The sequence below is a fragment of the Coregonus clupeaformis genome, chromosome 13 (genome assembly GCF_020615455.1).
Source record: "Coregonus clupeaformis isolate EN_2021a chromosome 13, ASM2061545v1, whole genome shotgun sequence".
Taxonomy (NCBI): domain Eukaryota; kingdom Metazoa; phylum Chordata; class Actinopteri; order Salmoniformes; family Salmonidae; genus Coregonus; species Coregonus clupeaformis.
The window spans coordinates 47,107,234-47,132,507 of record NC_059204.1 but is presented as its reverse complement, the minus strand read 5'-3'; the positions used below and the strand labels follow the sequence as shown (position 1 = coordinate 47,132,507).

General features: G+C 44.7%; 2 protein-coding genes across 3 annotated transcripts in view; both read right to left on the bottom strand.

Moving 5' to 3' along the window:
• Window positions 1-234: 234 nt before the first annotated feature.
• Window positions 235-21,782, bottom strand: LOC121579648 (FERM domain-containing protein 7-like). The gene is made up of 13 exons (XM_041894427.2): window positions 21,626-21,782; window positions 21,266-21,434; window positions 20,444-20,548; window positions 19,861-19,903; window positions 19,683-19,761; window positions 19,419-19,516; window positions 19,209-19,323; window positions 18,836-18,983; window positions 18,481-18,576; window positions 18,106-18,269; window positions 17,941-18,009; window positions 17,582-17,657; window positions 235-1,626 (listed from the first exon to the last, which is right to left on the bottom strand). The coding sequence occupies exons 2-13, from the start codon at window positions 21,404-21,406 to the stop codon at window positions 511-513; spliced, it is 2,250 nt and encodes a 749-aa protein (XP_041750361.2). The 5' UTR covers window positions 21,407-21,434; window positions 21,626-21,782; the 3' UTR covers window positions 235-510.
• Window positions 21,783-23,546: 1,764 nt separating this feature from the next.
• Window positions 23,547-25,274, bottom strand: part of chm (CHM Rab escort protein) — a 39,329-nt gene continuing 37,601 nt past the window's right edge. For both annotated transcript variants that reach the window (XM_041894424.2, XM_041894426.2), the window contains exons 14-15: window positions 24,974-25,131; window positions 23,547-24,747 (exon numbers count right to left, since the gene is read on the bottom strand). In XM_041894424.2, the coding sequence (XP_041750358.1) occupies window positions 24,481-24,747; window positions 24,974-25,131 (425 nt within the window). In that variant the 3' untranslated portion in view covers window positions 23,547-24,480. The remainder of the gene's footprint in view (window positions 24,748-24,973; window positions 25,132-25,274) is intronic.

Here is a 25,274-nt window from a genome sequence, read left to right as displayed (position 1 = left end):
TTTCAAAAGACTGTTTCATTAGGAACATTCCAATAACAGTTGGACTGTTGACAGTGAGGTGAGACCAGTACAGTAGCCTATAGGATCAATCCAAATCCATCTGAGATATTAAGACTCAGGGAAGCGGGGCTATATGTCTTTCATCCGTGTACTCCTCATCTTATGTGCTGCAACAAGGAATTGTTGCAAGTAATTCAATTTGTTAATGTAAAGTCTATTCCCAAAAATTTTATTTGGCTTCTTCAAGGCATACTTATAATGAAGTCCGGTCCATCAGTTTGGCGTGTCTTTCATGCCTTCATCTTCAAATATGACCAGTGACCGGAACCATCAGGGCCTGTGGGAATGACTCTGAAGACTTGGGGTGTGGTCACAAAAGCCCTTTTTAGAGATTTATTGGGTCAGGATGACTTCCCATTGTGGCCACAGGCCCACCAAAGAGAATGCGCTTTGATTGGCTAGGGATAGCAATGGGGTTGTCCCAGTAATAGTACTAACGCTCTGATTGGCTCATGACCGCTTTGTTGCTGCAGTGCCTTCAGGGTCACTTAAGTTAAAGGAGTCTTCCTCCCCCTCGTCCAGCTGCAGACTACCAGATGAAATGCGCATTCGAGCCAGGGGGCCAGAGCGCACCAGTTTCCCTAGCCCTGGGCAGTAGTATGGGAACATGACGTCTGAGTCACTGAGGCTGATCTCTCCACTCCCTGTCCTGCTCCCGGCCCCCAGCACGCACACAGAGGCGGGCTGTTCAGACATAAGGGACAGGTTAAGAGGGAGGTGTGTTGGGCGTGCAGGCGAGTGTCGTCGTGATAGGTGAGGGTAGTGACCTAGAGGGCGGAACTCTGCTGCTGGGGCGGAGGGCCGGAGGACCTTCATATCAGACTGGCTCCAGGAGCGCTTGGGCAGGCCTGCCTGGTAGCTGGAGTCATCACTGAAGTGGCCTGCCGTCTCTTCTCTGCCAAACTCCCTCCGACCAGCCCCACATCCAGCCAAAGTGGCAGCATACAGCCCCGGAGCAATGGCCATGCCTGGAGGCCCGTTGTAGCGATGACGCTGGCGCCGCAGACAGGGAGACAATGAGGAGGGGCTGGAGAAACTGGAGGAGCGGATGAAGTCGTCTAGCAGGGCGGCCTGGGGAGCGGGCCGGGGGCCGTAGTGGGACAGAGGCAGTGGGGCTGGAGCGTGGTCCAAGGAGAAAGAGGAGCAGCCAGACATATAGGCCTGAGCAGAGAGGGGCAGGACGGGGTGCAGCTCCAGGCAGGGGTAGGGGTAAAGGTGGGCGTGAGGGCTGGGGTAGAGCAGGACCAGCTGCTGTGTATTGGCCAGCAGTCGGCCCCTCTGAGGCCCCTCAGCCACTCTGCTGCTGCGGTTGAAGCTCTGTCTGGCTCTGAGGGTGGCCCCCTCACTGTGGCCCCGCAGCCCCTCGGGCCCCTGTAGCGCTGTGGGCCCTGGCTCAGCCCCAGAGAAGGAAGAGGAGCGGGACTGGGCGAATGCAGAGGTGTGGGCAGAGTGGGGTTGGAGGCCCTCCAGATCCATAGTGGTGAACAGCACCTCCACAGCAGACTGACTGCGCTTCCCACCCGGGGCACAGCCGGCATGGGGGAACCCACAGGTCTGCTCATACACCTGGAACACACACACACACCCTGATATCACTGACAGCAGGGGTGCAACTTTCACCATTGTACATGACCCCCCACCCCACACACATTCTGAAATAACATTTTTGTTTTATCATTGCTCTCTGATACAAAACGCGACACCGGTGTGCTTTAGGACCATGCAGACGCCTTAGAGCGTTGGGTAGGCTATTTTCCGGTTTCAGCCGGCTGCTCTGTGGACAGGCTGTGTGAAGGCAAAGCTTCTGAAAGGCTGCCGTATAGGACCAGCACGGAGAGATAACAGAGGCAGCTGCTGTCTGTTGCGCTTTTTCTCAGAGTTTTATAAGCAAGCAGAGCAGAAACTGGCTACTCTTTAGTTGACTGATCTAGCTGGCAAGGTATTTATTCCCAGTGCTGAGCTAGTGCTGTAACTGACATGTTACGTTAGGTAATGTTTCATCCCCTCTCGACTGAAGTTAATGAATTACTATTATTATTATTATTATTATTATTATTATTAATTACTAGCAGCTAGTTAGCTAGCTAGTAGCTACCACAGCCAGTTCAGCTCTAGCTAGCCTCTAACTATCTGTCAGGTAGCAGTATTTAACAGCTGTTGTGTGTATGGAAATGTTTTGTAGCCTTTGTTTTGGCCCGTTTCAACAGAAGTCAATTTGATGATGTACCATTAGCTACAGCTAGCCAAAAGTTGGCTAACGTTAGCTAGCTTGCTAGCACACAAACTTTTACTATTATTTTTGCCTCAATCACATTACACCTGAATCAAATGATGAAACCAGCCAAATGATTGAAGACCAATATTCTGATGTTTTTTCAGCGCAATATGAGTTTTTATTAGTCAGTATAGCAATGTAACGTTGTTGATCTGTCAGTGTCCCTAGCTAATTCCCTACTTTTCACACTGACACGGTATAAACAGCTCTACAGGCTTCACTGTCATGGTGCACAGTCAGTACACAACACTATGGTGACAAGTGTCCCTGCAGGGTCAGACAGCCAGGGAAGACCAGTCTACGGAGCTCAAATGAATTTTGCAGTATATTATAACAATCAGTGAATGGATACAAAGTTCCATCTTGAGTTGATGGGTAGGCTACAGTCTGAGATCTGGAAATAATGGTCATTTCAATGATTGAACCATTGATTATTTTAATGGATAATATAATGTATAAATGTACACGAAGGTAATTCTTTGTCATGCCTCATCTGAGCAGGATCAGATGGTGATGGTCTCATCAGGGTCAGGCAACCAGTGAAGACAGTTAACTTTATTATCACTTTATTCTCTCTGTGCAGCAAACACTGGACAAGCAAAAAGCTTCAAAGATTGAAACTATTTTAAGGCAGTCTGACAAACCTCTAAAGTGGATTTCCAAACTGTATCAAGGGTTGATAGAGGCTTTTCCCAATGACACACAACATGTAAAACAATGTGAGGAAGACCTGGGAGATGATGATGAATGGATACAGATATGTTAGAATGCCAAGTCATGTTCATATAATCTCAGACATAAATTACTGCAGTTTAAGACCATCCATAGAATGCACTATATGCCAGTGAAACTGAATATCATGCACTCAGAAATGTAATTATTCTGCTGGAGGTGTAAAACACAAAAGGGGACATATTTGCATATGTTATGGTCTTCTGAATGCTGGCTGAATTCTGGCAAAGAGCATGACTTTTATCTCAGCATGTCTACAGATTCTGCCTTCTCCCTGTTTTTGTTTGCTTGGAAATGTTGATACTGGAGACTGTTATCAGAAGAAACTGTGAAACCCAGCATTTATAGCGGCTAAGAAATGCGTTGCCATTAATTGGAAGGATAATTATCCTCCCTCAATGGATGGAAAAAATTTCACGTTATGTATCACTAGATTTGATTTATTACAAGATTAAGGGTATACTGTGCAACTTTCATATGGTCTGAATGCCTTTTATGGAATACTGTACAACAAAAGGAGTCTGTATTGAAAACATGCCCACGTCAGAGGAGATACCTATTTAGGCAATCTCTAGCTGCTGGGCTGCTCAGTCCTGGCCCTGGGGGTCTGACATACTGTTGGTTGTCACTCTGGCCTTGGCCTAACACACCTGAAACCAGTGTAGTGTTCGAGACCACCTAAAGCGAGACCGATTCAAGACCAAGACCGGAGCAAATTGAGTCCGAGTCAAGACCAAGACTGTAGAGGGAGTGAGACCGAGTCAAGACCGAGACCGGGAGGTGGACAAGGGATCCAAGACTGAGTCAAGACCGAGACCAGAAAAATGTGAATCCAATTCAAGACCATGATTGTAATTTTGTCAAATCACCACCAAAATAAGAGTTTGGAATGTCCTGTATTTCTGTGTTCATATTTCAGAACAACATGGATTCTTTAGACATTTAGAATAGTGAAAAAATGCATGCTGAGGCAAAATAGAGCCACTCTACAAATGATCACTAACCCAAACACAGTGGGGAACAATGGGCCTTCTACGCCTTCAGAGAAGGGCTAAGGATTTATAAAATAATGATTATAATAATAATGTTAATTATATTATTATTTTCAATGATGTTCTGATTTAATCTCTTAGTTTTTTGTTGGAAATGAAAGGGTTGACGCTGAAGAGAAAACAAATATTTTCATATACACCCCCAGGAAGAATATGACATTTAAAAAAACAAATCTGACAAGCGACCACTTAGATATGGTCATTTTCACATTTTCATACATTCTTAGAATGTTTGGGAATTAAATATACTAAGGCATTTGGGGAAATTCTATAGCAAAATAGAGTGGGAAAGCGGCTGTGCATTTGGACAATTAATAGACACTGCAGTAAATAAAGCTGAATAAAAACGTCTGTCTTGTCCAGGACCGGAGTCTACACAGACCGGTGCGCTATAGCCAATCAGATCTACAGTAGACTTTATACAAGCAAGCCATTTGCCACACGGGCCTGCCACCATTCACTTTGAACTGGACTGTGTTTACAGGCAGTTGCAACAGCGCGACTTTATATTATTAGAAAGCATTCGCCAAAAGCCACAAAATACACCTGAATGGATTTTTGAAAATATATAAACACCATGGGAGTCCTCTTACATTTGGGAACTTTACAGTCCTATTGATCAAACAACCATGAAAAGGTAGGCTCTCTCTCCCTCAGTTATGCACATCAACAACAACAAGATCAACAACTAATGCTAGCCAGAGCAAGATGAGCTAAAATCTAACAAAGGAACATTAGGGTGTTCTCTCATGTGTCTGGAAGTAGCTTGCTAGTATGCTAGCCAACTTTAGCCAGTTAGCTTGGGTGCTTGGTTGGGACAAGCATGCATTGGCAGGCAAGCTGCAGAAGGACGAGGAGGCTACAATTCCCCATTGGTTATCAGTGCAATTTTGACAGCCAACTAGCTGAAAATGTTTGAGAGGGTTTATGTTCACTCTGACCATTTTACTTGCCATAGCAGTGCTGGTTAGGCTGTTTATCAAATCAAATTGTATTTGTCACATACACGTGTTTAGCAGATGTTATTGCGGGTGTAGCAAAATGCTTGTGCTTCTAGCTCCAACAGTGCAGTAATATCTAACAAGTAATATCTACAATTTCACAACATATACCCAATACACACAAATCTAAGTAAGGAATGGAATTTAAGAATACATACAGTGGGGAGAACAAGTATTTGATACACTGCCGAATTTGCAGGTTTCCCTACTTACAAAGCATGTAGAGGTCTGTAATTTTTATCAACCGTGAGAGACGGAATCTAAAACAAAAATCCAGAAAATCACATTGTATGATTTTTAAGTAATTAATTTGCATTTTATTGCATGACATAAGTATTTGATCACCTACCAACCAGTAAGAATTCCGGCTCTCACAGACCTGTTAGTTTTTCTTTAAGAAGCCCTCCTGTTCTCCACTCATTACCTGTATTAACTGCACCTGTTTGAACTCGTTACCTGTATAAAAGACACCTGTCCACACACTCAATCAAACAGACTCCAACCTCTCCACAATGGCCAAGACCAGAGAGCTGTGTAAGGACATCAGGGATAAAACTGTAGACCTGCACAAGGCTGGGATGGGCTACAGGACAATAGGCAAGCAGCTTGGTGAGAAGGCAACAACTGTTGGCGCAATAATTAGAAAATGGAAGAAGTTCAAGATGACGGTCAATCACCCTCGGTATGGGGCTCCATGCAAGTCTCACCTGTGGGGCATCAATGATCATGAGGAAGGTGAGGGATCAGCCCAGAACTACACGGCAGGACTTGGTCAATGACCTGAAGAGAGCTGGGACCACAGTCTCAAAGAAAACCATTAGTAACACACTACGCCATCATGGATTAAAATCCTGCAGCGCACGCAAGGTCCCCCTGCTCAAGCCAGCGCATGTCCAGGCTCGTCTGAAGTTTGCCAATGACCATCTGGATGATCCAGAGGAGGAATGGGAGAAGGTCATGTGGTCTGATGAGACAAAAATATAGCTTTTTGGTCTAAACTCCACTCGCCGTGTTTGGAGGAATAAGAAGGATGAGTACAACCCCAAGAACACCATCCCAACCGTGAAGCATGGAGGTGGAAACATCATTCTTTGGGGATGCTTTTCTGCAAAGGGGACAGGACGACTGTACCGTATTGAGGGGAGGATGGATGGGGCCATGTATCGCGAGATCTTGGCCAACAACCTCCTTCCCTCAGTAAGAGCATTAAAGATGGGTCGTGGCTGGGTCTTCCAGCATGACAACGACCGAAACACACAGCCAGGGCAACTAAGGAGTGGCTCCGTAGAAGCATCTCAAGGTCCTGGAGTGGCCTAGCCAGTCTCCAGACCTGAACCCAATATAAAATCTTTGGAGGGAGCTGAAAGTCCGTATTGCCCAGCGACAGCCCCCGAAACCTGAAGGATCTGGAGAAGGTCTGTATGGAGGAGTGGGCCAAAATCCCTGCTGCAGTGTGTGCAAACCTGGTCAAGACCTACAGGAAACGTATGATCTCTGTAATTGCAAACAAAGGTTTCTGTACCAAATATTAAGTTCTGCTTTTCTGATGTATCAAATACTTATGTCATGCAATAAAATGCAAATTAATTACTTAAAAATCATACAATGTGATTTTCTGGATTTTTGTTTTAGATTCCGTCTCTCACAGTTGAAGTGTACCTATGATAAAAAATTACAGACCTCTACATGCTTTGTAAGTAGGAAAACCTGCAAAATCGGCAGTGTATCAAATACTTGTTCTCCCCACTGTATATGGACAAGCAATGACAGAGCGGCATGGACTAAGATACAGTAGAATATTATAGAATACAGTATATACATATGAGATGAGTAATGCAAGATATGTAAACGTTATTAAAGTGACTAGTGTTCCATTTCTTAAAGTGGCCAGTGATTTCAATAGGCAGCAGCAGCCACTAATTTGCTAGTGATGGCTATTTAACAGTCTGATGGCCTTGAGATCGAAGCTGTTTTTCATTCTCTCTGTCCCAGCTTTGATGCACCTGTACTGACCTCGCCTTCTGGATGATAGCGGGGTGAACAGGCAGTGGCTCGGGTGGTTGATGTGCTTGATTATCTTTTTGGCCTTCCTGTGACATCGGGTGCTGTAGGTGTCCTGGAGGGCGGGTCGTTTTCCCCCGGTAATGCGTTCGGCCGTCTGCACCACCCTCTGGAGAGCCCTGCGGTTGTGGGTGGTGCAGTTGCTGTACCAGGCGGTGATACAGCCCGACAGGGTGCTCTCAATTGTGCATCTGTAAAGGTTGTGAATGTTTTAGGTGCCAAGCCACATTTCTTCAGCCTCCTGAGGTTGAAGAGGCTCTGTTGCGCCTTCTTCACCACACTGTCTGCGTGGGTGGACCATTTCAGTTTGTCAGTGATGTGTACGCCAAGGAACTTGAAGCTCTCCACCTTCTCTACTGCGGTCCCGTCGAGTCCACGTTCAGCTCCTTTGTTTTGCTGACGTTGAGTGAGAGGTTATTTTCCTGGCACCACACTCCCAGAGCTGTTTATATGCTATCTAGAGCGTTCTTGACTAACTATTAGTTTTTTTGCCTACGTTTACTGACACCATTCATATTAAGTAGGTGTTGCGCGTTCGTAAATTCATCAGTTGTTCAGCGCTCTGGCACACTCAGACGAGAGTGCTCTGAAGTCGGAATAGATAGCTAGAGTGAATTTGCGAATGCAAGAGATATGCTAACTGTATAACAGTCATTCAAGTTATTGCTAGCTAACCAAATGACACCTGCATCTCTAGCTGTGTATTGCCACCGAAAAATGGGTCTCTCAGTCGCGGCCGGCTGCGACACAGCCAGGGATCGAACCCGGGTCTGTAGTGATGCCTTAGACCGCTGCACCACTCAGGAGGCCCTTAACTGTTGTATTTTAACACCAATTAACCCATCCGTTTGAAAATAAATTTAGTATACAGTTGAAGTCAGAAGTTTACATACACTTAGGTTGGAGTCATTAAAACTCGTTTTTCAACCACTCCACAAATTTCGTGTTAACAAACTATACACTGGGGAGAACAAGTATTTGATACACTGCCGATTTTGCAGGTTTTCCTACTTACAAAGCATGTAGAGGTCTGTCATTTTTATCATAGGTACACTTCAACTGTGAGAGACGGAATCTAAAACAAAAATCCAGAAAATCACATTGTATGATTTTTAAGTAATTCGTTTGCATTTTATTGCATGACATAAGTATTTGATACATCAGAAAAGCAGAACTTAATATTTGCTACAGAAACCTTTGTTTGCAATTAAAGAGATCATACGTTTGCTGTAGGTCTTGACACACTGCAGCAGGGATTTTGGCCCACACCTCCATACAGACCTTCTCCAGATCCTTCAGGTTTCGGGGCTGTCGCTGGGCAATACGGACTTTCAGCTCCCTCCAAAGATTTTCTATTGGGTTCAGGTCTGGAGACTGGCTAGGCCACTCCAGGACCTTGAGATGCTTCTTACGGAGCCACTCCTTAGTTGCCCTGGCTGTATGTTTCGGGTCGTTGTCATGCTGGAAGACCCAGCCACGACCCATCTTCAATGCTCTTACTGAGGGAAGGAGGTTGTTGGCCAAGATCTCGCGATACATGGCCCCATCCATCCTCCCCTCAATACGGTGCAGTCGTCCTTTCCCCTTTGCAGAAAAGCATCCCCAAAGAATGATGTTTCCACCTCCATGCTTCACGGTTGGGATGGTGTTCTTGGGGTTGTACTCATCCTTCTTCTTCCTCCAAACACGGCGAGTGGAGTTTAGACTAAAAAGCTCTATTTTTGTCTCATCAGACCACATGACCTTCTCCCATTCCTCCTCTGGATCATCCAGATGGTCATTGGTAAACTTCAGACGGGCCTGGACATGCGCTGGCTTGAGCAGGGGGACCTTGCGTGCGCTGCAGGATTTTAATCCATGACGGCATAGTGTGTTACTAATGGTTTTCTTTGAGACTGTGGTCCCAGCTCTCTTCAGGTCATTGACCAGGTCCTGCCGTGTAGTTCTGGGCTGATCCTTCACCTTCCTCATGATCATTGATGCCCCACGAGGTGAGATCTTGCATGGAGTCCCAGACCGAGGGTGATTGACCGTCATCTTGAACTTCTTCCATTTTCTAATAATTGCGCCAACAGTTGTTGCCTTCTCACCAAGCTGCTTGCCTATTGTCCTGTAGTCCATCCCAGCCTTGTGCAGGTCTACAATTTTATCCCTGATGTCCTTACACAGCTCTCTGGTCTTGGCCATTGTGGAGAGGTTGGAGTCTGTTTGATTGAGTGTGTGGACAGGTGTCTTTTATACAGGTAACGAGTTTAAACAGGTGCAGTTAATACAGGTAATGAGTGGAGAACAGGAGGGCTTCTTAAAGAAAAACTAACAGGTCTGTGAGAGCCGTAATTCTTACTGGTTGGTAGGTGATCAAATACTTATGTCATGCAATAAAATGCAAATTAATTACTTAAAAATCATACAATGTGATTTTCTGGATTTTTGTTTTAGATTCCGTCTCTCACAGTTGAAGTGTACCTATGATAAAAATTACAGACCTCTACATGCTTTGTAAGTAGGAAAACCTGCAAAATCGCCAGTGTATCAAATACTTGTTCTCCCCACTGTAGTTTTGGCAAGTCGGTTAGGACATCTACTTTGTAATTTTTCCAACAATTGTTTACAGACAGATTATTTCACTTATAATTCACTGAATCACAATTCCAGTGGGTCAGAAGTTTACATACACTAAGTTGACTGTGCCGTTAAACAGCTTGGAAAATTCCAGAAAATGATGTCATGGCTTTAGAAGCTTCTGATAGGCTAATTGACATCATTTTAGTCAATTGGAGGTGTATCTGTGGATGGATTTCAAGGCCTACCTTCAGTGCCTCTTTGCTTGACATCATGGGAAAATCAAAAGAAATTAGCCAAGACCTCAGAAAGTTTTTTGTAGACCTCCACAAATCTGGTTCATCCTTGGGAGCAATTTCCAAATGCCTGAAGGTACCACGTTCATCTGTACAAACAATAGTACGCAAGTATAAACACCATGGGACCCCGCAGCCGTCATACTGCTCAGGAAGGAGACACGTTCTGTCTCCTAGAGATGAACAAACTTTGGTGCGAAAAGTGCAAATCAATCCCAGAACAACAGCAAAGGACCTTGTGAAGATGCTGGAGGTAAAAGGTACAAAAGTATCTATATCCACAGTAAAACTAGTCCTATATCGACATAACCTGAAAGGCCGCTCAGCAAGGAAGAAGCCACTGCTCCAAAACCGCCTTAAAAAAGCCAGACTACGGTTTGCACCTGCACATGGGGACAAAGATCGTACTTTTTGGAGAAATGTCCTCTGGTCTGATGAAACAAAACTAGAACTGTTTGGCCATAATGACCATCGTTATGTTTGGAGGAAAAAGGGGGACGCTTGCAAGCCGAAGAACACCATCCCAACCGTGAAGCATTGGGGTGGCAGCATCATGCTGTGGGGGTGCTTTGCTGCAGGAGGGACTGGTGCACTTCACAAAATAGATGGCATCATGAGGAAGGAAAATTGTGTGGATATATTGAAGCAAAATCTCAAGACATCAGTCAGGAAGTTAAAGCTTGGTCGCAAATGGGTCTTCCAAATGGACAATGACCCCAAGCATACTTCCAAAGTTGTGGCAAAATGGCTTAAGGACAACAAAGTCAAGGTATTGGAGTGGCACAAAGCCCTGACCTCAACCCTATAGAAAAGTTGTGGGCAGAACTGAAAAAGCGTGTGCGATCAAGGAGGCCTACAAACCTGACTCAGTTACACCAGCTCTGTCAGGAGGAATGGGCCAAAATTCATCCAACTTATTGTGGGAAGCTTGTGGAAGGCTACCCGAAACGTTTGACCCAAGTTAAACAATTTAAAGGCAATGCTATCAAATACTAATTGAGTGTATGTAAACTTCTGACCCACTGGGAATGTGAAAAGCTGAAATAAATCATTCTCTCTACTATTATTCTGACATTTCACGTTCTTAAAATAAAGTGGTGAGCCTAACTGACCTAAGACAGGGATTTTTTACTAAGATTAAATGTCAGGAATTGTGAAAAACTGAGTTTAAATGTATTTGGCTAAGGTGTATGTAAACTTCCGACTTCAACTGTACAAATGACCTCAATTACCTCGACTAACCCGTACCGCCGCGCATTTCACGGTAAGGTCTACACCTGTTGTATTTGGCTCATGTGACAAATAAAATTTGATTTGATTTATTAAATATGTTTAAGTGATTGATAATACTGAACTAGATCAATGATAATTCAATAATCAATATTATGTTGCAACTTTAAGCAATAGACTAACAAATGAACAACTCTTACAAATAAAGTATAAAGACTTTTGATTGTCTTTATTAAGACATCCTCTATATAACATTTTAGCCAGACCGCCCAGCCAGCCCGAGCCACCTGCACGCCCGACCCCCACCAGTCTAGTCAATAACTAAACTCTCTCCCCAACACAACTTCCTTCCCATCTTTTTTTTATGTCTCAAGGGAAAGGTTTGGAAAACAAAAGTTTAATAAAAACACATAAACACCTACGCATTAACACACAGAAACAGTACACCCTCCATATAATTCAGATCATAGGCTTAGTAGTACTGTAGAGCTCTTTTTACTTGCACACAATATAGCCGACTTCAACTGTACATGTAGGTAGGGATAAAGTCACTATGCATAGATAATAAACAGCGAGTAGCTGCAGGGTAAAAAAGGGGGTCAATGCAAATAGTCCAGGTAGCCATTTGACTAACTGTTTAGCAGTCTTATGGCTTGAGTAGAAGCTGTTAAGGAGCCTTTTGAACTTAGACTTGGAGCTCCGGTACCGCTTGCCGTGCGGTAGCAGAGAGAACAGTCTATGACTTGGGTGGCTGGAGTCTTTAACAATTTTTAGGGCCTTCCTCTGACACCGCCTGGTATAGAGGTCCTGGATGGCAGGAAGCTTGGCTCCAGTGATGTACTGGGCCGTACGCACTACCCTTTGTAGCGCCTTGCGATCCGATGCCGAGCAGTTGCCATACTAGGCGGGGATGCAACCAGTCAGGATGAACTTTTTGAGGATCTGAGGACCCATGCAAATCTTTTCAGTTTCCTGAGCGGGAATAGGCATTGTCGTGCCCTCTTCACGACTGTTCTGGTGTGTTTGGACTATGATAGTTTGTTGGTGATGTGGACACCAAGGAACTTGAAGCTTGACACAAGCCTACCAGACGAGCTAAACCACTTCTATGCTCGCTTCGAGGCAAGCAACACTGAAGCATGCATGAGAGCACCAGCTGTTCCGGATGACTATGTGATCACGCTCTCCGTAGCCGATGTGAGTAAGACTTTTAAGCAGGTCAACATTCACAAGGCCGCAGGGCCAGACGGATTACCAGGACGTGTACTCCGAGCATGTGCTGACCAACTGGCAAGTGTCTTCACTGACATTTTCAACATGTCCCTGACTGAGTCTGTAATACCAACATGTTTCAAGCAGACCACCATAGTCCCCGTGCCCAAGGACTCTAAGATAACCTGCCTAAATGACTACCGACCCGTAGCACTGACGTCTGTAGCCATGAAGTGCTTTGAAAGGCTGGTCATGGCTCACATCAACAGCATTATCCCAGAAACCCTAGACCCACTCCAATTTGCATACCGCCCCAACAGATCCACAGATGATGCAATCTCTATTGCACTCCACACTGCCCTTTCCCACCTGGACAAGAGGAACACCTACGTGAGAATGCTATTCATTGACTACAGCTCAGCATTCAACACCATAGTGCCCTCTAAGCTCATCACTAAGCTAAGGATCCTGGGACTAAACACCTCCCTCTGCAACTGGATCCTGGACTTCCTGACGGGCCGCCCCCAGGTGGTAAGGGTAGGTAACAACACATCTGCCACACTGATCCTCAACACGGGGGCCCCTCAGGGGTGCGTGCTCAGTCCCCTCCTGTACTCTCTGTTCACCCATGACTGCATGGCCAGGCACGACTCCAACACCATCATTAAGTTTGCCAACGACACAACAGTGGTAGGCCTGATCACCGACAACGATGAGACAGCCTATAGGGAGGAGGTCAGAGACCTGGCCGTGTGGTGCCAGGACAACAACCTCTCCCTCAACGTGACCAAGACAAAGGAGAAAAGAGAGGACTGAGCACGCCCCCATTCTCATCGACGGGGCTGTAGTGGAACAGGTTGAGAGCTTCAAGTTCCTTGGTGTCCACATCACCAACGAACTATCATGGTCCAAACACACCAAGACAGTCGTGAAGAGGGCACGACAAAGCCTATTCCCCCTCAGGAGACTGAAAAGATTTGGCATGGGTCCTCAGATCCTCAAAAAATTATACAGCTGCACCATCGAGAGCATCCTGACTGGTTGCATCACCGCCTGGTATGGCAACTGCTTGGCCTCCGACCGCAAGGCACTACAGAGGGTAGTACGTACGGCCCAGTACATCACTGGGGCCAAGCTTCCTGCCATCCAGGACCTCTATACCAGGCGGTGTCAGAGGAAGGCCCTCAAAATTGTCAAAGACTCCAGCCACCCTAGTCATAGACTGTTCTCTCTGCTACCGCACGGCAAGCGGTACCGGAGTGCCAAGTCTAGGTCCAAAGACTTCTCAACAGCTTCTACCCCCAAGCCATAAGACTCCTGAACAGCTAATCATGGCTACCCGGACTATTTGCACTGCCCCCCACCCCATCCTTTTTACGCTGCTGCTACTCTGTTAATTATTTATGCATAGTCACTTTAACTCTACCCACATGTACATATTACCTCAACTAGCCGGTGCCCCCGCACATTGACTCTGCAACGGTACCCCCCTGTATATATAGCCTCCCTACTGTCACTTTATTTTACTTCTGCTCTTTTTTTTCTCAACACTTTTTTTGTTGTTGTTTTATTTTTACTTTTTTTGTTAAAAATAAATGCACTGTTGGTTAAGGGCTGTAAGTAAGCATTTCACTGTAATGTCTGCACCTGTTGTAGTCGGCGCATGTGACCAATACAATTTGATTTGATTTGATTTGATTGAAGCTCTCGACCCGCTCCACTACAGCCCCGTCGATGTGAATGGGGGCATGCTCGGCCCTCCTTTTCCTGTAGTCCATGATCAGCTCCTTTGTCTTGCTCACGTTGAGGGAGAGGTTTTTGTCCTGGCACCACACTGCCAGGTCTCTGACCTCCTCCCTATAGGCTGTCTCATCGTTGTCGGTGATCAGGCCTACCACCGTCGGCAAACTTAATGATGGTGTTGAAGTCGTGCCTGGCCACGCAGTTGTGGGTGAATAGGGAGTACAGGAGGGGACTAAGCACGCACCCCTGAGCGGCCCCCGTGTTGAGGATCAGCATGGCAGATGTGTTGTTGCAGATGTGTTGTTGGTCCTCTGTAGCTCAGCTGGTAGAGCACGGCGCTTGTAACGCCAAGGTAGTGGGTTCGATCCCCGGGACCACCCATACACAAAAATGTATGCACGCATGACTGTAAGTCGCTTTGGATAAAAGTGTCTGCTAAATGGCAGATTATTATTATTACCACCTGGGGGCGGCCCATCAGGAAGCCCAGGGTTTCTGGGATAATGGTGTTGATGTGAGCCATGATCAGCCTTTCAAAGCACTTCATGGCTACAGACGTGAGAGCTACGGGTCGGTAGTCATTTAGGCAGGTTACCTTAGTGTTCTTCAGCACAGGGACTATGGTGGTCTGCTTGAAACATGTTGGTATTACAGACTCGGTCAGGGAGAGGTTGAAAATGTCAGTGAAGACACTTGCCAGTTGGTCAGCGCATGCTCTGTCTGGCCCTGCGGCCTTGTGAATGTTGACCTGTTTAAAGGTCTTACTCACATCACCTACAGAGAGCGTGATCACACAGTCATCCGGAACAGCTGGTGCTCTCATGCATGCGTCAGTGTTGCTTGCCTCGAAGTGCACATAGAAGTAATTTAGCTCGTCTGGTAGGCTTGTGTCACTGGGCAGCTCATGGCTGGGCTTTCCTTTGTAATCCGTAATAGTTTGCAAGCCCTGCTACATCCGATGAGTGTCAGAGCCGTTGTAGTATGATTCAATCTTAGTCCTGTATTGACGCGTTGCTTGTTTGATGGTTCGTCAGAGGGCATAGCGGGATTTCTTATAAGCGTCCGGATTAGTGTCCCGCTCCTTAAAAGCGGCAGCTCTAGACTTCAGCTCAGTGCGGATGTTGCCTGTTATCCATGGCTTCTGGTTGGGATATGTACGTACGGTCACTGTGGGGACGACATCATCGATGCACTTATTGATGAAGCCGGGGACTGATGTGGTATACTCCTCAATGCCATTGGATGAATCCCGGAACATATTCCAGTCTGTGCTAGCAAAACAGTCCTGTAGCTTAGCATCTGTGTCATCTGACCACTTCTGTATTGAGCGTGTCACTGGTACTTCCGGCTTTGTTTTTGCTTGTAAGTAGGTATCAGGTGGATAGAATTATGGTCAGATTTGCCAAATGGAGGGCGACGGAGAGATTTGTACGCGTCTCTGTGTGTGGAGTAAAGGTGGTCTAGAGTTTTTTTCCTCTGGTTGCACATGTGACATTCTGGTAGAAATTAGGTAAAATGAATTAAAATGTTCCTGCATTAAAGTCCCCGGCCACTAGGAGCGCCGTTTCTGGATGAGTATTTTCTTGTTTGCTTATGGCCTTATACAGCTTGTTGAGTGCGGTCTTAGTGCCAGCATCGGTTTGTGGTGGTAAATAGACAGCTACAAAAAATATTGATGAAAACTCTCTTGGTAAATTGTTTGGTCTACAACTTATCTCGAGGTACTCTACCTCAGGCGAGCAAATCCTCGAGACTTCCTTAATATTAGAGATCACGCACCAGCTGTTATTGACAAATAGACACAGACCACCACCCCTTGTCTTACCGGAGGTAGCTGTTCTGTCTTGGCAATGCTAGGAAAACCCAGCCAACTGTATATTATCCATGTCGTCGTTCAGCCACGCCTCGGTGAAATATAAGATATTACCGTTTTTAATGTCCCATTGGTAGGATAGTCTCGAACGGAGCTCATCCAGTTTATTCTCCAATGATTGTATGTTGGCCAATAGGAAGGATGCTAGAGGCGGGTTACCCACTCGCCGACGAATTCTCACAAGGCACCCGGATCTGCGCCCCCTGTATCGGCGTCTTCTCTTCATGTGAATGACAGGGATTTGGGCCAGGCCGCGAGCAGCAGTAAATCCTTCGCATCCAACTCATTATATAAAAAATATTTGTCTGGTTCGAGGTGAGTAATCGCTGTACTGATATCTAGAAGCTCTTTTCGGTCATAAGAGACGGTGGCAGAAACAGTATGTTCAAAATAAGTTACAAACAACGCGAAAAAACACACAAAGTATCACAATTGGTTAGGAACCCATAAAATGGCAGCCATCCCCTCCGGCACCATTATTAATAATGATCTCTTACCTAGCTTGATGACTGTGGGCATTATTGCTTACTTTTTGTTGTTCTAAAGGGAGATGGCTAGAAGGTCCATGGACCATATTAGATTGTGTAGAAATGCAGGAAATTAGCTTTAGATGCCCCCAAAAATGGGAGGACCCCCCGCCAAGTTATGTCCCCCCCACTTCTAAAACCAAAATTGCACCCCTGACTGACAGAATAATGTTTACAGAAGCAGAGATGAGGAGTCCTAGGTACACAGTAGGTGTGTGTATTCACTGCACATCAAACGTTAGAGGACAGAATACAGTAGGTTCTGTACTAGCATTACTGTTTAGGCTAAGGTAGGCTATGTTTGACAGTCTCAACAATGATTTGGCTCACTTATACTTGGCAGAAGAAGATTGCATTGGCAAGATGGAGAATGCCATTCAGAAGTACAGTACACAGTCAAAGTGCTGTTTGCTTGATGGTCCATATAATCATAAATGATTTATTTGGCTGTAGAGTTTGAGGCATGCGGGCCAATTTAAGAGAATGGAGGTGGCGTGTAGTATTTTTTTTATTTTTTATTAGTATAACACGATGCAAGAAAATTCAGCTTCAGCAAGAACAGGAGTCCATTTGCATCTTGAGACACAGGAATGCATTTAGAACAGACTGGCACTGAGCCAGAGGTTTAAAACACATACAGGAGAAACTGAACTGTGTGACACCTATTTCTGTAATCTCCATAGAGCATGCCTAAGGATATGTGGTCATATTGCAACCTTACCTCATACTACAAACTTGCCTTGTCAAAACAAACTGACCAAAAAAATGCAGAAGGGAGCCATTGGAATTGACTCACAGGAAATCTCCTATTGCACTTGTGCATCTACAAGTTTGGTTTTGAGAACATGCAAATATGCTAATTGTTTTTTTCACCAGGTCTCAACACCCTTAAAATTTTTTATAAACAACAGAAATCAACATACAACAAAGAAATCCATATAACAGAAGGCACTGTACCTGTTTGGAGACATCAGTGAGGAGGTCAGGTGAGGACCTGCACTGCCTGTTGTCATAGTGAGCCTTGTAGAACTTCCTGGAAGGTAGAGGTTTAGAAAGACAAGGGTTTATTGCTTTGCTTAACCATATTCAAGCAATGCAAACCTTTCTTTCACAGTAAGTCTAAGGATATATATATATATTTTTTTTATGTCTCTCTGTGCAAAGACAAGACACAAAGGGGCGGTTTTCCGTACACAGATTAAGCCTAATCCTGGATTTAAAAGCATCTTCAATGGAGATTCTCCATTAAGATTGCTTTTCAGTCCAGAACTAGGCTTAGTCTGTGTTCGGGAAACCTACCCAATAAGTGTCGTCACCTTTCAAAAGGCAGGTTCTTCCTCTCCCCTCTCCTGACACAGTCCAATAGTTGTTTCTGGGTCCTACCACTAGAGAGAGGGGTAGCACAGTTTTATCAAACCCAGTAAACGGTAAAGGCTTTTGACAAATTAATCAATTCCCTGTTCCGTATTTCCTGGTCTGACCTGTATCTGAAGCAGGAGCCTTTACTGTAGAGGAGGGACTTGTGCCGGGACTTGGGCTCCTCAGAGAGACGGAAGAAGGCATGGTACTCTACACACGTCTTCCAGAAGGCCTTACACACATCACGGCTGGCCATGGTTAGCTCTACCGTGTCCTTACGAGAGGGCTGACCACACACACGTACACAAACACACACACACACAGACACAAACATACAGACACACACACAGATGTAATAGGGGTCATTTCTATGGAAATAATGCAGCATGTTGTTTGAATAAAACCACATGTAACCAACAACAAACAAACACCTGGTAACTAATACAATCCTATTTGACCACTCAGTCACACTTAATGTCTCAAACTAAAACACTCACCATAATCTTAGCGTGGAGTTTTATCAAAAAATGTTTTCTTTTAAAGCTCAGTTTGCGGATTGAGGCCCAGCTGAAAGTGTTTATCTTAGTGTTGCCCTGGGAGAAGAGAGGAACACAGTTAAAGAGTACAAACTGACAAACAGTCCAAATATATACCTCTGTAATAAATACTTCTCTCTTGGTTATGTTGTGTTCTTGGCATATCCGTTTCCATTGTTTGTCTCTCTAAATGAGACATAGTCCACACTGTACAATCCACTGTAATAGCATGTAATAACGTAGTATATTATTCATGCTCTATGCACAAATCCTGTACATCTCATTAAGAGGTCTTTATGATGAGCCCAGCCATTACCTGGAAGACCAACACTCCAGAGTGTGTGATGGCCAGGTTGATCTTGGTGCCCTCTCCATCACTGGCAGCCTGTGGGCGGATCCCATACATATCCAGCTTCCGAGCCACCTCCAGCAGCAGGCTGTCTGCCTCGCCTGGAGTCTGGCCCCTGGAACACGCACAGCACCAGCAACAGCCTACAGTCATCTAACCATCAACCCCCTGTCACCTCAACACGATGCGACAGTCACCTCACCACCAGAACCATCAGACCTTCACACCTGGTATGCCTGAGTCACTAACTACTTCAGTGAGCAATTTAGGCCCTATTCTGCCCCCACCCAGCTACCAGAGAGCCCCTGGCTTCTGAACCCCGAGCCCGGGAGGTACCTACCTGTGCCTCTTGTGGAAGCGCAGGATCTTCTTGTGGAGGCACTCCTGGTTGGGTACGTACTTCTTGCTCTCTAGATGCTGCAAGTCAAGTTCCTCCTCGTAGTCACCTATCTCTGCTACAAGTGTACGAAAACAGTGGAGACATCACCACAAACACAAGCCACTATTATGATCAACCGTAGTTCAATTGTAATCATGATCATCTACTTACACTGCAGTAAATGTGAGACGAGGAGAGCAGCGCTGTTATCATTGCACGTAAGACTCCCATTGGACAAATCCTGTTTAATCTGCAATGCAAACAGGTACCTGCAAGAGGGAACTTGAATAAGCTTGAATGTGTCTTGAATAAGCATCATGTCTCCGTGTACCAAATAAGTTCCCTTAGTCAAGAGGTCCAAACCATTTGTATAGCTGGGGCAAATGTCAATTGGCACAACCTTTTTCAACAGAAGAACAAGAGAGAGTGACCTACCTGGTCAGTTCTTTCTGCAGCTGCCCTGGGTCTGGGGGGAAGAACTTCACTATGAAGCGGAACATTGGATCTCTGTTGTCTGTAGGAGCGGAACAACATCCTTGATGCTCAGTACGACAGATGACTCAATCCACATAGCAGAATTCACAAGCCTTTGCATGAATGACCTGCAACTTACTTTTTACTTGCTTGGCCAAGGGCTTTAGCAGTTCCAACCACATCTGGGATTAGAAATACAGATCAGATTAGCATCCACAGCTTGGAGTGACATAATTTAGGGTACCTTCTTTGGTCACACTTTATTTGGAAAGTCCATCTGTAGATGCTCTACAGATGGTCATAATATCAACAAATTATCTGTTGATAAGCAACTGCTTGCTAGCGTTAGCGCAGTGACTGGAAGTCTATGGATATCTGCTAGCATGCTAGTTAGCATTGGCTTGCAAAACTACCTCGAACTTCCTTCATACTGGACACAGAGACATAAAAATGGTATCCACATGTTCCTCTGACTCTGGGGAAGTACATAAAGGGCCTCATTGCCAAAATCCTGAAGTATCCCTTTAAGTTTAGGGTTAGGATAAGGTTTAAGGTTAGGGTTAGATTTAGTAGATAGTTAGTTGAAATGTTACTGATAGTCTGTAGACTAGAGCATCTACAGATGGTCTATCCAAATAATGTGTAACCAACTCTTCTTTTCCTCCCTTCGTCAAACCTACATTTGAGTTACAGTACAGTATGTGTTCTAATGAATGACTTACATAACTGCCACACTGGTGACGGAATTCAAGGCCAAAATACTCTTTTTCCAACAGCTTCAGGTGCCCACAAACTTTGTTGTAGAAATCATTTCCAAGGATCCTTTGCTGTAAAGCAATACAAACAGGAAATACTAAAAGTTATACTTTGAAGTGTTTCTTTTGCAATACGCTTTTACAAAAATAAAAGCGTAAAGTAATTCAGTTTACACAGATCACAACCAGATCTTAATCATGATTTATTTCCCAAACAGTGTGAAGATGAGGAGCTTTGACATGACCTGACCATGCATTTGACTGCAGAATAAAGAAAGAGCCAAATGATGAGATGTAGGCTGGAACAAATGAAAGCGCTTTATGTTCAATATCCAAAGGGGATGAAGAAATCGGGCCACCTTAGACACTTTAAAACCCTTCCAACTCAAAGCTGCCCTGCAGTCATTCTCATCCCTCTGTACCGAACCACTCAGCAACCTCTTTTTTTATTAACTTATTGTCCCTTCACTCATGACATAGATGCACAAAATGCCCCACGGTTTGGAAGTAAAAATACTGTATGCGGTCAACAGGGATAATGGGGTTTTAAAAGGAAGGGAGATGCATTGCCAACAGAATACAATTGGAGGAAGAAGAATCCATTTATTTAACTGTAATAATAAAAATGATAACATCTGAATATACTTCTGTTTACAATAAGCGGAGGTATTTGCGTTTACAAATACATAAGGCACCAGTGACTGTCGTTTGACCTGTGTGTAAATTGATGGATACTTGTGACTTCTGGTAAATTGACTGGAATATAGTTATGAAAAATACACTTCTCACCTCAACCTCAAATATCCTCTCACTGTCATCCAAGAAGATGACCCGCAGTTTGAACGTGCCCTCTCTTTGTTTCTTGCGAACAATGACAGCTCTCAGCTCTGGGGTCCGATTCAGCTCGTGTACACCTTGGCTCTCGGTCATCCTCACCCACTCGTCACGAGCAAACACGCTGATACAAAACAGCAGAACTGATGAAATTTAGTCAGGCCCATCTTCCAAACTCTTTCTCAAGGAGTATATATGCTAAAAGCGTTTATGAGTTGTGTCAAAATATGACTGAATAACTCAAATGTAAGTTGGATGGAATCATGGAAACTATTTTGACTCCACTAAAGGTATTCAACAAAATGTTATACCTACCCTTTTCTCTTCTGTGGGTTTCATTATCCCCTCAATAATACATCCTCACCAAAGTCCAAGCAACATCGCGCAAAACCCACTGTGAAGAGGGGTACCATCCTCTCCATCCTTTACACACTAACATCCAGAGGCACAGCTCCAAATAGATGGCTGCACTTTGGAAAAGGTCACGCACGCATTAAATGTGTGTGTGTGTGTGTGTGTGTGTGTGTGATTACTGCGGCGATGCAAGGTCATGTGGTCACTGGTAGCATCATCAGGTTCTCTCTGGAAAAAGAAAGATACAGTACCATGCATGGATCGCCACTAGATGTCAGCAAGTGCATGCAACATGACTGCCATGTTCACTCAGGACAGTGAGCTAGCTGGACAGGCCTTTAAAAAAAATAATCTATTCTACACAATATTTTATTGGAGAGTAACATTTTAAAGAACCTGTTGTATTTTCCATAGGCAGAATGGCTAATGATTGTTTCATAATTCAAATGAGATCATTCACTCGATTGGACCATGTAGGGAGGGACAATGCAAATAAACAAGTTTAGAATGTGAACATTGTTCTTATGCAAGTCATTGAGACAGAATTCATTACTGTACAGGGCTTTTATACAGTAATTTCACTGATTTCTGTGTCCACCAATGACCATGTTTGAAACAAGTTTAGAATGTTTGAATTCCTAGGGAACTCATACAGCATTCCACAGAAAGGGACATCTGATGTAAATTAGATCATCTCTGAAGAAATCTACAGAAAGCATTTCTTGTAACAAAAATAAGAGCACATTCTCTGCAGTCTGTGTGAGTCTGCCCCCCACAGAGTGATTGAAATCTGCCCCGCTAGGTGTCTAGCCTGTGGCTCTCTTTACCCTTTTGCATTTTAATGTCACGACTCTCCATGCAGAAAATTGATTCCCAATGATACCATTGAGAGGCTGGGTCACTAAGTGGAGAAAAACAAGAACAATGATTCAACAAACACTAAATGGTGACACTAAATTAGAAAAATATCCTAGAAATACAAGCGATATTAAATGGGAAGTATGTTTGAATGAGGATATGCCAGTTTGATTTGATGTCCTGTTCTAAAAGGTATTTGACTGCCCAAAACAGATGAGGGTGACATTGCAGTGTTTGTTGATGTTACTGAGGAGACAGTGAGTCCTGCTCCTCTCTATAGACTTCAGGCCCAGATATCCAGCACAAAAGCCATAAATAGTCTCCAGGAATAGTCAGATATGTAACACTAAACAACAGAACATATACCATAAGAAAAATACTACTACTATAATACTACTCTACATGTAGCTTGATACACCTCCCCTCCACAAGGTTGTTTTTAGTTTTATCCTCCAATAAGAGCATATTTGCCAGTTCTTAATGACCCAGCCATGTGTTTTACAGTAATTCATCTCCCTTGAATCTGTAAATACTCTCAACAGAGCGGAGATCAAATTACGGCAAAACAAAGCCCCGTGAGCGGAGCGGAGAGACTGTGCATTCACAGGCGTAATGAGCCATCTGTTCTGTCACGCCACCGCAAAACAAATGTCATCAAATCCTTCGCTCTCTCCTTCCCCTTTTCCCCTCCTCTCTCTCACCTCCCTTTCTTTCCAGGTAAACTGTGAGCTTTGTTTGTTCTGGAAGCAGGAACACCTTGCTAATGTGAGACTGTCGTGCTCCGTCGACAGCTGCAGCCACATCACACATTGTTACAGTTGTATCAGATTTTCCGAATGGAAATTGGCTCACACCTGTCGAAGCCACAGAGCTGGAGCGTGTCATTGGAGCTTTCCTTCTGCTGTTGTTACCTCTGTTCTGTTACTTATCGTCTTCCAATTCAGTTGGAAACTGATCTCCAACTTCACTGTAAATTACATTGTAAACTGAGATATTATGAAATGGAGAAAAAAAAACACAGGAGCAGTTTTTCAGTAGCACTTTAATGTTGTCAACCTTTTAAAATGATAGTGACAGCAACAATAATGAGAGAATGGAGTTTAAATATTTAAGCACATTAAACAGACCATGGGGTAGAGGACAATTTGATGGCACAGCAGAGTGTGTGAAAACATGCAAGTTGAGTTGCGAGGCTATCCCTCCCAGTGTTTTGTGAGGGGTTCTTATTGAGGATGAGGTTTCTCATATTTCCTGTAAGCAAGTACTGTAGGCCTTAAACACCCAGAAAACCATTCCAGACACACACAAGAGGTGGGAAACAAAACAGCATCAGGCACTCTGGCTGAGCAAAACTAACTAAACAAACATCCATGAGTGCAAAAAGGCAACCATTTCTTTGGGCTCTTACACCAGAGACCCTGATTAAAAACACACATTCATCACAATGGAATGGCTTTTAGAAAGAACAGGCTGCTGCAAAATATTTCATTAGCAGCAGATGGAGAAAAAAAAATGGGACAAATATAAATAATCAAGAAAATGGGGTTAACCCATTAAATCCAATCATATCCCCAAACCAGACCTGAAACAGCATTCCCCCACTCTGAAGAACCTTTACACCAGGTGAGAGGAAAGATACAGTGAGTAGGCTGCTATATAGTGCCCAGTAAAGTAATGGCTCCATTAATATACTGGGCATGTCAATGTAAATACTGTAAAAAAAAATATATATATATATATATATATATATATATATATATAATGTCTCTGCAGGTGACCACATCAAAGATGGTGGAGATGATCCTCTAAGGCTTTCTGGGGATGGGAACGCTATCTGGTCACCAAGACCACAGAGTCCAGCCATGAGGCCTTCAGAGGAGTGCTGACTGACTGCTGTACATGCCAGGACTCTGAGACAGATGGCAGCAGTCTGTCTGTACACGGAAGGGTGCGTGGGGTTATTCCTCACTGGTGGGGCTTGGCTCATCCCCAGCCCCCTGTGTCACTGCGTCTCCCGTCCCCTCTGTTTCTTCCACTGCTTCCTTTCCCTCCTGTCTCTCAGCGCTCTCTCCTCCTTGGACACCAGCACCCTCTGCTGGGGCAGCCTCCTCAAAGCCCGGGCCCTCCCCCTGGGGCCCGTCCCCATCGTAGATGATGTCCTCAGGGTTGGGGGCCGGGGGACAGAACTCCTCGTCAGGGAGAATCTGGCGAAACACTGCCTCGGCCTGGAGAGAGACAAGAGACAACACGAACACACACAGAGAGGGGTGAGGATAACTCAATCTACACCATCAGCCTCATTAGACATTCCACTTCCAGGCTAGTGACGCAAGTCATCTTTAGCCAATTATTTGTTTGATTTTAAGAATTATATAAACGTTAAAGAGCGCAATTCTTACGAGTTTAGCGTGACTATAAAAAAATATATATCTCCGGGACTTTGCCACTTACCAGTTTGATTGAGTGGTCACTGCCCAGGGCGGTATCAGGGCTGGTACACACATGCACGTTACTGGGCAGGTCATAGCTGCTCCTGTCCACAGCAGAGGTGTCCCTCATGTTGAAGTACAGGGCCCACAGCACCGTCGGCCCCCTGCTCTCCTCCTCTCCTGGATGGGGAGGGACGCACGTCATGAATGTAATGTACTGTTCTGATTTCTATGGAGAGCCGTGCATGGACATCATGATTTCTCATATAGTTTTGTCTGTGACAATGGAAGAGCAATACGGCTCACACTACCCCCTTCTTGAC